The 12727-nt window shown below is 39.4% G+C and overlaps 1 protein-coding gene across 1 annotated transcript; it reads right to left on the minus strand.

Annotated features, from left to right (window-relative positions):
• Positions 1-4456: 4456 nt before the first annotated feature.
• LOC131223000 (protein MODIFIED TRANSPORT TO THE VACUOLE 1) lies at positions 4457-11534 on the minus strand. Its single transcript, XM_058218277.1, has 5 exons — positions 10944-11534; positions 9406-10158; positions 8241-8396; positions 5209-6210; positions 4457-4832 (listed from the first exon to the last, which is right to left on the minus strand). The coding sequence occupies exons 1-5, from the start codon at positions 11148-11150 to the stop codon at positions 4791-4793; spliced, it is 2160 nt and encodes a 719-aa protein (XP_058074260.1). The 5' UTR covers positions 11151-11534; the 3' UTR covers positions 4457-4790.
• Positions 11535-12727: the final 1193 nt, after the last annotated feature.

Here is a 12727-nt window from a genome sequence, read left to right on the forward strand (position 1 = left end):
TATATATATATATCTAAAAAATCTCTTCTCCATCTTAAGAATCACACAATAGGTATATGCATAACCAAACTTTCATGGTTGATCAGGGTCTAGGGTCCTTGTTCTTGCTCCAGTGTGAGACTCTTAGGAGTTTCAACACTTGGTCAAGGGTTCGAGTACCCATAGGTGGTGAAATCCCACTAGGGTGTGAGTGTGTGGTGGTGTGTGCGCGTGTGTTACAGAAAAAAAAACTTCCGTGGTTGATTTGATGTGGGAAGATTATAAGCAACTGGGAATTCTGTTTCCCAGAGGACTTCTGATATTCTCCGAAGCCCACTTTGCCTATTCACAGATCATTTGTTATTAGCGGAAGCTACATGTTACTTCTAAATTTTTAATTAAAATAATAAAAAACTATGTTAAATAGAAAAACTAAATATAAAATAGCAATATATATATGGTGGAGCCGGTGAGAGTGCCAGTGCTGGCACCACCTCAGCGTCTTAACATGCAGATCCCTTTAGGAAATTCCAAAGACTATGGTATGAAAAATATAGCTAGTTTCATGTTTATCACGTAAAAGGTGCTACTGCGCAACAGCTAATTAATGAGCCATTGTTTGCTCTGACTACTAGTGGGCTCACTTTGCCCTATTATCTCAAATCATCTTGGCCATTAAATTTAAATGGGTAATTACATCCTCGGGCTTGTTATAAACGGTTCATAGGGCAGAAGTGCAGGTCCCATGAATTCCAGGCTATGCTCCACCCATTTGTATAGGGTGTAAGATGCACACCAGAGTCAGCTTCTACCATATATAATGAGAGTAGACAAGGACAGAAAATAGCTAATTTCTAAAACTAACATTATTAAAGTACACTAGAAAGGTTTCTATTCATCCTAATGTGGACCATGGCCCACAAAACACACTGACGGCTTGTTAGCCATCCATCTATTTAGTACTCTCTTGCCTACCCAAGGAATGAATCAGCTTTATTTTTGGGTAAGATGATATAAATGATATTCCCCGGGGTCATTGAAAGCCCAGATTTAGTGCCATATATATATATATATATATATATATATATATATATATATATATATATATATATATATATATATATATATATATATATATTGCACTAAATGGGTTTTACACATGAGTAAGCCTAGGGCATGTTTGTTTTAACTATTAATGTGTTGTAATCTTATATGTTGGTAACGATTATCACTAGGTAGTCCTAAGTAAAGCAGTATGTAATACTAATACCACTCTTCCCAATTTTAATTTTTGATACGCATGTAAAGTATCCACCGTGATTAGATACATGTGGATGTAATGTGTTATATTTTGCAATATCATTTTGAGGCATAACTCCAAGTATCAGCTTCATCCAACACTTATGTGGACTGCATAAAGTTTTCAATGGTAGGCGTTCAATCCCAACTACTTTCCATGGTGTGGTCAATTTTTGACTTGGATGTGTCTATCTTTTGTTTCTATTCAATACTTTTGTTGGCCAGGAAGTTTTCAATGGCAGGTGTTTAATCCCGATTGCTTTCTATGGTGTGGTCAGTTTCACTTTGGGTGTGCCTTATTTTTACTCTTTTCATAAAATGATCTTGCAAGATGGATGAAAGATATGGATATGACACACATTATGGTGAGGCTCACCTTGTCCATTCAAGTTGTGGTAATTGGGATGAATTACTATGATTTGATAACTTGGTTTATCCAATTTAGGGCTGTAAACAGGCCAGGCCTAGGGTTAGCCTCAGCCTTTGAACTGTTTCTGGCCAGGTTGCGGGTTGGGGCTATTCAAAATTTGAATTTTGGTAGCCCAAGGTCAATTTGTTAACAGCCCTGATTCAATCAGATGCAAAGAGTAATGATGTGAGTTTTACACCATATTATCATGGTATTTCAAAGAACTGATCGGGCTCGTAGAATCTAGGAAACATCTCTTCATATAACACAACTTATGTTGGTCAATTTTCTCATATAAATAATTGTTTCAGTTTTAGAATGAAAGTAGGATACAAGCTTGCACACCAGACGCTTTGTGTGATTCATTGAAATGACTTGGAGACATTCTGAAAAGAATGGCACATTGGATGTCAATGTCTCCACCGTTTCCTGTGGTGTGGTCCACTTAAGCTTTGGATCTGCCTCATTTTTTGGGAGCTGGCAAAATGGTTATACGGCGTGGATAAAACACATACATCATGGTGGGCCCACCGAGACACTGGCCAAACCTCATCGAACTATTAGATGGTGAGGGCAAGATCGAAGCTCCTCATAACATGGGCCTCACACATTGTCAGACGACCTGGACAGCCAAATGGTTGGGGCGTAGGCCATTGGGACGCTTAGTTGGCACTTTGGATTTTGCAAATATGGGGCCCTGATTATTTGCAAACGACGGAGATCTGACTTAAAAACTATTCCCAGAAATTTGTTCTAAAAGAAAACGGGTGCAGAGAAAGTCTTGTCCTAAAAGAAATAATAAAAAGAAAGCCTCTCTTTTTTTTCTTTTTTTTTGTTAGCTTGTTAGTACAACCCACTGTCAGTTCACACTTCACGGTTAGCCACCCCCACTAGGGAATTGATACCAAGACCACTCGGTCTACCATTTGAAAATAAAAGGGAAACCTTGAAAGTGGATTTATGGCCCCATATGGATGGACCATACCAGATTAGCCATAAATAGAAAATAAATGGACAACTGAGAGAAGTTGTCCCTAGTCCAACATCTACTTGCACGAGTGGCCAACCTAATCACCATTCAATGGAGAATCTTGTTCTTATTACCATTTCTAATCTCATGCAAACACGTTTCTCTTAACATTCATTCGCCCATATGCATGCTTAACTCATGTGCCAACATACGAGAAAATAAAGGTTTTGAACCGTTCGGAATCAAAAAATTTATTTTGCTTGGTCCAGGCCCTGTCCATTGACAGCCGTCCAATTTATGGCCAAAAGCACTGTCCAATTTAATGTATGGCTTGGATCTCACATGTGTGCCACGTGTGCATAGAAATTGGCGTGCACGACAGGAGCTTTTACGTGAAAACCAGGTTGTACAGGTCATGCATGGGTATTGAACGGGTAGGTCTTGTAGACGTGTGTACGTCAACCTCACGTGCCAACAGGTCATGCAATAGCATTGAATGGGAAGGTCTTGTAGACGCGCGCTTCAAACTCACGAGCCAACATGGCATATGCATACGAGATCCAGGTCGTCCATAAGGTGGGGTTCAACGTTTAATAATTCTCTCCAAAAAAAAAAGAAGAGGTCATTCTAGTCATCAAATGCCCACAATATCAGCCTAAGTTTTCTGAACATTCATTTTCTTTTGATAAAATAAAATGTACTCACCTGATAGTCAGACGTGCCCAATTTTTTTCAAGAGCATCTAACATTGACCCAATTTGATGAGTGACTATGATCTAAAGCGTGTGCAACGTGCCCCACGTCAACGTCATCCACATGAAGTCCTTCCATCCACGTCAAACTAAATTCACTCCTCCCTAATGGAGAGGGGGGAAGAAAAAGCAAGAAAAAAGCAGGGTCTTCAAGACTCCATTATCAGCATGGTGTGCCATGATAGCCGTAAAGGCAGCTATGGTAACCGTAACGCGTTACGAGAGTGTAACAGCCATGACAGCCGTTGTGAAAAAAAAAAAAGGACCTGTAATTACCATTAACGGCACATTACATCCCTATAAAGGCCATAATAGCCCCGTAATAGTTTGTTATAGGGTAGATACATGTTTCCCATACTTTTTAATCAATATTATGAGGCAAATACAGGTTTTTCAGGATTTTCTTTTCAATAAAAAAAAAAAAGAAAAGAAAAGAAAAGGAAAAGAATAGATAGCGTAACAGCCGTTACAACCCGTATCGTAAACGTAATGGTGGTGGCCGTAGCGGTTACAGAACACCACCTTGATTATTAGTGCTTCTGGGGCACCACCTCAAAATGAGAGAAACCATCCTTTCTTATTTAGAAGGGTGTATTTTAAAGATCTTTTAGCAAATTTCTACTTTCTTTCTCTAGTGATGAAATGTGGCCCACAAATCCCATGATAATGGGCTCGTTTGAAAGCTAATTCAATGCCAGAAACATAGGTCCCATTGTGGATGGATCGGTTAAACAATCACACCGTTTAGGCAAACTTAATAATCTGATTATTCTAGCTGAAGTTGGCTGATCAGTTTCTTGTGAACCACCCACGTTGGACACGCTGACTAGTGTGATTTCAATCTATTTTTCATCCACGATGGGACCCATGATGTCAATGCTCCAGATTGGCTTACATGAATTCCACATGTACAGAGGATGAGGTTCCACGAGTGTGGCAAATGCACACAGAACAGTAGCCCTGCTAAAAATTATGATCTTAATAAGAAACAGATGAAAAAGATTTTTTTTTTTTATTTAAAAAGAACAGCTAGCAACATCATCCGCAAGACTTAACCTTCTTCCATCTTATGATACAACACCCACCATTTCATACTGTGGCCTTTTCTTTTTCCTTTTTGTATTTTCTGTTCATGCATTCTGCCTCTATCTAATGGACAATGCAACACAACAAGAAAAGAAAAAGAAAAATAATCACAAAAGAAAGTGTAAGCTCCAACCTCATGGTATTCATTTCAGGGCATAAAGAGTTCGATTATTGCAAAAGAATATTTTTGCAGTTCCAGAGCAACAGAAACCTTCTTTAATCAGCTCGCCCTGACATGCAACTACTGCTATGGCCTCGACAATCAAGCACTCAAGTACTTCTATTGGTAAAGCTTTCAAATCACTTTCTTCGGATCACGAGCTGCTGAAATATGATCCTGCAAGTGTAGTGTTCGAACATAATGAATGTCAAATCATCTGTGATCTATGTAACAAGGATACATTATTTTTAAGAACGTCATATGCTCCCATTCCAAGTTTGAGTTCCATTTTCTATTGGTTGGTCTTAAGAAATTTGATGAATGCTTGTCCATGTTTGACACATGGTTCAAAGACTGTGACTCAGATGGACCTACTTTCAGTCTCGAGTCGAGTCACCATTTGCCTGAGTCAGGGGCAACTCATGGTGTCGAATCAGATCAGGTCTGGTCAAGTCTGAGTCGACTCTTAAAACAATGGGTTTGACAAGCATGCAAAAGAACAAAACATCAATGGAACATGGAAAGATTTTTCAACAGTAGGTGATAATCATACCGAGATAAAATCGAAGGCCTTCGTCTCCTCTTTCTTTGAGCTGTTCGTTGTTACACTGTGACTTTGGATTTGATTGTTTGTTGGGTGGAAAACGTCGGGGAGGGCTGAAGTATATCCTCCTTCCATACCGTTCCCTGTAGCTTGTCCAAGTCCAATGTTTACTTGAGTACTGAGATTTCCAAGGTGCTGGAAGTTTGACATGGCAGCCAGCAGTTGCTGCTGAGCATACAAATTGCCCATTGCACTGTAGTTTATTGGCTGGGAAGCAAAAGCTGGATTGTACATGAAATTAGGAGGAATATTGTATTGCATGGGAACAGTAGGGAACGATGAGCCCAGCTGCGAGTGTGACAGGCTCACACCAACAGATTGAGAGCCAAGCAAATCATTCAAAGCCTTATTTAAGACGGGATGGCTTGGCTGACTGCCTGGATCTACAAAAGTGGGATCAGAACTGGTGCCGCTGCCAAAGGCTCCTTGTTGGTTTTGCTCTGAGGCGAATGCATTGATAGACAAGCCATCCATCAAATCATTCACATCTTTTTTATGCATTGATGAGTCCTGTGGAAGCTGTTGAGAATTGGAACTGAAAATATCAAAAACTTCAGCCCCAACTTTGTTCATTGGTGCATTAAGCTCATTAGCACTCTGTTTATCATCAACAGTCAATCCTGAGAAAAGGTCATCAACACGTTCTCTATCGCCATTTGTGTGAAATGATACATCGGCAAATGGGTCCTCATTCTCATTTTCACTGGTGCTTAAACCAGGGATCAAGCTGTCCCCAAGTAGATCGTGAACTACAGGGGCTGCTGATGTTGTTACATTTGCAACACTCGGATCGATTTGCTTTTGGGTGGAATCTTCTGTTCCATAGTCATCTAGATCGCCCGTGTCTATCAAGTCTGGCATCTGAACAGTAACAACCTCGGCTTTGACAGTAGATGGTTTTCCCACGAAACTTGACCCAGTGTTATGCTCTCCATCCAAAAGGCCTAAGACCTACGCATTAAAAGCCATTGATAATCATGTTACTTAGATTTGATTAATGGAATTAGATGAAAATTTAATTTCATTGCATTGCTAACATGACCTGTCTACCATACCTACAAATAACTAAAAAATGTATTATCTCCATAAAGATCATACATACATGGTTTATTCCTCTAACCATAGCTAACCATAGTGAGTGAAACTCCATATTAAAAAAAAAAAATTTGTACAATGCCTCTCCTTTTCTTTTCTTTTTTCTTTTTCTTTTTTTTTTTTTGAGTCGACCATGTATAATTTCTCTAGTGTATAAAAACATATCATAGATTCATAGTATTACTGAGTTTATTATTATGATAGGATGATACTTGTAATTTGTAAAAGAAGATTAGTGGCAAGTTGACTCCAAATAGCTGGGACAAGGCTATGATGAGGGTGATCATAGCAGTAGTAAGATCAGATACTCATAAGAATAAGAAGAAGTAAAGATCTTTTTGCTAAATTTAGTTTCAACTTTCAAGTATAATGCAAATCAATATGAAAATGGAAAAGAAATTCAACAAAACAAGATCAGATAACATAATCGCTGAAATTAGAAGGGTCTTCTTTTTTACTTTTTTTAACAGATCAATGAAAACTGCGCAGGTCCACAAATTGGCAGATATCTCCTTTTGGGAAAAGTATAACCAGAAATCTAATCCATTCAGAATAATCACAGTTTTCTTTCCTAAACCATCTCAGTCCGGGAGTTTGAAGAGACATCTAACAAATATAGAATCTATTCAAATGCGTTATGTACTCTCTTTTCCAATAGCGGAGAAAATATGAGAAGAGATTAGCAATGTTTTTGCTGCGGAGGTTCAGATCATTTACAACTTTAGGAATAAACTTTTACCTAATAATTTGCCACTGAGGCATCTAGCTACCCCATTTAACTATCATTGGATTTGACCCATGCCAAAGGGTTCAACAGTCTCTTGTATAGCACAAGAAAGTGAAGTAGCAGCAGTTATTAAAGGTATGAGAGAACTAAATTTTCATCTGGCAAACTAAACAGAATGATAGGTAGAAATTGGTTGCACAACACTATCTCCAGCTGGTGAAGTGTCTTGAATACCAGTGAGGAGAACATACAGATGTGCAAATTCAAGAAACCAAGAGATTGACATCAGAAGAGCAGAAAAAAGTTCTTGAGGGTTGTCATTGCAGGAAGGAAGGAGAAACTTATGGATATTATCAACAACAGTTGGCCTTATATTCAATCAGATTACCGCAGGAGCAGTTTGTTTAGTAAGCTATTGCAACCTGGACATTTACTTATTAACCAAATGACGAGAAAATAACTGAAGGACCGAGGATACAAATTGCTTCCACCAACCTCCAACATGTACAGGCTCAAAATGGCAATGATTTTGAAGTTATGAACAGAGCACTAAAATGAATATTCTTACCAAAACATTAATTTAAATCATCACTTAAAGATGCAACAGTTCAACAAGTGATCTACACATTCTATTGACCTCCAACAGCAAATGGTGACATGTAAAAATACCTCAGTTTGGAAAGGCACGAGAATATTATCAATAAAAAGGAGGGACTAGAAAATTAGCGAACCATAAATCACATGACAGAATTTTTTCTTTTCGATAAAAGGTGACAGACAGTCTTATTGTTGTTGATACCTAACTTTCAAGTGAAACCAAGTGAGGTCAGGCACGGTTGAATAAGAGTCTTTCAAAATCAGGAAAAGAAAAGAAAACAGATAAAGATGCTATTATTGTTTTCCACAACCCTTTTTTATTTCTTGACTGATCATTGACTCATTGATATCCTATATAGAACAATGCAATTGAAACCCATGACAATCCAAATGTACTGAATTCTGAGGGAGTTCACAAGAGGCAAACCAAAAAAATAATTTCCTCACAACACAAACAATTTAAATACACAACCACCAAACACATAATAAAAAGAATATGTGGGAAAAAGGCATCCAAGCACAGTTTAAATATCCAACCAACGCATGTATAAGAAAGACATACCTTGTTTGCCTTTTCCCTCAGAGAACCCTGGGGTGACTCGGAACATTTGACTACGGAATCTCTGCTTTCATTAAAATAAGATGCTATGGTATCAAAAGGTGCATCATCCTTCTTCCTCAAAATTGACTCAAGAACACACACAGCTTTCATGCGGACCTGACAAGTAACATTAAATCCAAAACAAACCTCAGAGAAATATTGAATCAAGATGATGACTATCATGATGATGACTGAATGCTTAATAAAAATATTGCTATGCGACCATAATGCTGCTCTGACATAGTTAAAATAAAGCAATGGAACTCCAAAGGCAAGATGAAAGTTCTTCCATCTTGACTGAACTTCAAGAGAAAGCCTTGAACTCAATGTATTTGTTCCATTCAGCACAATTTCTGGTAGTCTGAAAATGTGCCAGTTTGTTGAAAATGAATTGGTTGGTCACTTCATGAATTAAATAGGATCCCTAGCGGGGGTGGCTAACATGGAGTGTGCGCAATGTATTTTCAGACAATGAATGTGCCAAACAAATACAATGTGCCAGTTTGTTGAAAATGAATCGGTCAGTCACTCCTTGCCGAAAATGCCAGTTTGTCAAGAGAAAGCCTTGAACTCAATGTATTTGTTTCAACACTTGAGGTCTTGGTATCGATCCCTAGGGGGGTTGGCTAACATGGAGTGTGTGTACTGACATGGGTGTGCACTAACAAGCTAACCCCCCGCCCCCCCCAAAAAAAAAGGGGATCTCATGACAAGTTTCTTGTACCTACCAAGAAAAAAATTAAAAAAAAAGAGCTCCCACAATGTGTGCAACTATGGGTAAAAAAATAAACACTTAAGATTTAGCATATACAATGAATGTGAAACGAGGCATCCAAATTTCCTTCACAAGTTTTTTATTTTTATTTATTTATTTATTTATTTTAATTTTTTCAGGACAATAAACAATAAAAAAATAAAAATAAAAATCATTTCATCAGTTTCAGAAGGCAGATCAAGCGCTCATGTAACACAATCTTCTTCCGGTTGAGATTTGGATTGAATGCAATGAATGCCTATTGGAATTTGGAAGCAAAACCAACTACGTAAAATTATCTCCATGAAACATATAGGAGAATATGCAATTTAACCAATAACTAGAAGTACTAAATGGATGAAAAGAGCATGCCTGCCACAAAGGGGATTGAAGCTTTGACTCAAGTGCGTGACTCAAAGCGAGAGGATCCATTCTTGACACTTCGGCAAGGAAAACCTGAAGAGCATCACGAGTGGGTTGCAAACGCATACCACCAGAGGTAACAATGGTCTCCAAGAGCCTCTCCTCACGACTCTTTCCGCCTGTATGACTTGGACCAGTGTCCCCACTAGTAGTTTCCGGCATGCTAACTCCTGAATCCTGAGTCCAAGGTCCAGCAGCCACATTCTTAGAGCCCCCAGCAGCACCCCAACTTCCCCTAGCGGGTTCTTCTCTCTCGTGTCTATCTGGACTATCAGTTTCTATTGTCAGCGACTTTCTCAGATTCGGGCTCCTGTAACTCCCATTGTCATTTTTCCTCAGTGAATGAGCTGAAGTGATAGTACTCAATCCTTGTCTGATCGAAGCACTTCCAAGACCCACTACCTCACTGAGAAATGACTTCTTATCTTCTGTCTGCATATCAAAATTCGTATTCCCAAAACCTTGAATTCTCCTGTTGATATCTTCTGTTGGGGCGGCTGGCTTGTTGTCGTCAGAAGCAAATATTGCTGAGATTGCCTCATGTGCAGTGTCACGGACAGCCTTATTGAGGGCATCTCCTTTCAACGGATCCAACTGGCCCTTATAATGAAACAACTGACGTATCGCCGCCGAATGCCGCTGCATTTCCCTCTTGAATTCCACACCAGACTTCCCTACCGAGTATTTGATCAGCCGTAAAGCCTGCATAAATACAGATGGAATGCGGTTCTCAGATGTATTATGACTTAAACAGAAATAAATTCTGGGAAAACACTTGAGCTGCATGTCTCCTGTAAAGAATTATACCATTCTCAGCCTGGAGTAGCAACATTTTAGTTTGGCCAAACATTCCATGCACAACTTCACTATTCTTTTCTTCTTCTTCTTCTTCTTCTTTTTGGCAATTGCACGACTTCACCAATCAGTTATCCAAACTATTAATCATGCAGGCTCCACTGGATGGGAAATGGACCAAAAATCTCCATCGATGATCCCAGTCATGTAACTGATGGTCCTCTTTCTCATCACATATGAACCATTGGCCATATTTTATTTCTAAACATTCATTTGCATGCCACAGATTGCCGGAATGCACAAAGTTTTTTAGCATCACTCATGCATAGTGGGGGCACCAGATATAATGCCTGGATTAAATGAAAGGTGGGCCCCACCCCAATACCACCCTGAGCTGAAAAATTACTAGTTCAGGCCAAGCATCATATATTTCATTGTTTTGTACCAAATCATTTCCAGATTCAGCCTAACTGTCGGAAAACTAAATGCATAATGCAAAAAGGTAAAAAGGAAAATCTGAATTTTGCTGCTTTAATTAATCAAATTGAAAATTCAATTACTGATCTACAAGGGAACAGCATCAACTACAAATCATCTGATATATAATTTTTTAACATGAAAAGACCTGAGGATAAGACCAAATAATAAGCAGGAAATTTTCGAAGGAAAATCAGAATAACAGGAGATTTTACCTTTTGCTTGACCATCGGACTTTTATGATCAAGCCGTTTGAAGATAAACTCGGAAACTTCTTTCACGATGCTGACATGCGAAGATCGCAGAAGGTCGCAAACCTCCTCTAATTTGTAAACAGGAGCGACCTTGTCCTCATCTGATGTCACACCATCAATCATCCGAGATCTCCAGTAAGATTCCACAGCTCTTCTGCTTGAATCCATCAGAAACCCTAACTACTTCGATATTCCAATCTGGATTACAAGGAAACGGCGTTCTGAATCGATCCACAAACCCTAGAAAGAAGAAATTCACGGGGTTGAACCTCCGGACGATGAGGAATTAGGATTTCTGAGCCCAGATCGAATCGAAACCCTAATTCCTCCGAACTGGATCGGGAAGAAACCTCTAATCTTCTCGAATCGGCGGACCAAATGACCCGATCCGAGCAGCAACTCCAGATAGAGGAAGTGCTTGGATCCTGTGTGTGCAGGGACACGAATCGGACAATATGATTGTTGTGATTTTTGGGGTTTCAGAGAGAGATGGAATGAGGCTCTGTTGGCGGAAGAAAGCCTTCGAGTGCAGACAGCCGTGCGCACCGACCAGTGGTACACGATAAGAAATAAGGACGCGGATATCCTGCGAAAGCCTTTCCCCGCGAGTTCCTGCGCTGGAAACCTAGATGGGGCCCACTGTGATTGTTTTGAGAAATCCATTCCGTCCATCCGTTTTTTGAGATAATTTTAAGAGTTGAGACAAAAATTAAGAATGATCCAATACTCAAGTGGGCCGCACTAAAGTAAAATGTGGGTAGGGAAATTCCTACCGTTGAAACACCCCTGGGATCGACAGTGTTGTTTACATGCCATCCATACCGTTCATAATGTCATTTCTATTGTGATGAACTGAAAACACAAATATTATCCTGATTCAAAACTTATGTGGCCCCACGAATATTTTAACTATGGACGTTTAATCCTCACGTTGAGTAGTGTATCCGGCTCATTTTTTTACTGTAAGTCCTAAATTGGGCTCACAGAACGGATAGACGGGGTGGATTTCTCACAAACATCACGATGGGCCCCACCTAGGTTCCTAGCGCAGGAACTTCCTGCGAAGAAATCCGCGTCGAAGAAATAACTTCACTTGAGGGAAGGTGGTTGGTTTTCGCCACGTGCGCAAGCTAGCACAACGCCTTGACCGGGGCTAAAGTATTACCTGGGGTATGTTTCATTCACCCTCAGTTTGTTAGTTTTCTGCCCACAATTCCACCTTTTGAGCTCTTTTAAATGGCTGGCTAGTAAGAGGAACAGCAAAGCAGAGGAGCTATGATAAGCTGGCAGAGCACGGATATTCATCTTCATTAACACTGCTCTATACACGTGGCATTCATGTTCAGCCATCCAAACCGTTGAAACATTGGGATCCATCATAGATGGGCCATACACCCTGATTGCGAGATTCACCGTTGTGGGTCATGGCCTATTTTCTATTTTGTCCATCCATTTTTTGGCCACCGATTGCATAATAATACTTGGATAATTCAATTAATCAATAGTGTATTTGATATAAATTGGATTTCATGCCAATCGGAATTGGTATGAATTAAGATCTCAGTTCAATGTGTTTTCAAAACAAGAGGCATTTGGTTTATTTGGTGTGAATTCTATTTCAATTCACACTAAATACACTCTTCCAACTACATTTCACTGATCCACACCAGTTACCACCGAATGCATACCAACATACCACATTCCACGAGCTATTATTCAAAAATCACATTGATCTGATGATCCAA

This window comes from Magnolia sinica, chromosome 13 (assembly GCF_029962835.1).
Source record: "Magnolia sinica isolate HGM2019 chromosome 13, MsV1, whole genome shotgun sequence".
In the NCBI taxonomy this organism is placed as follows: Eukaryota; Viridiplantae; Streptophyta; class Magnoliopsida; order Magnoliales; family Magnoliaceae; genus Magnolia; species Magnolia sinica.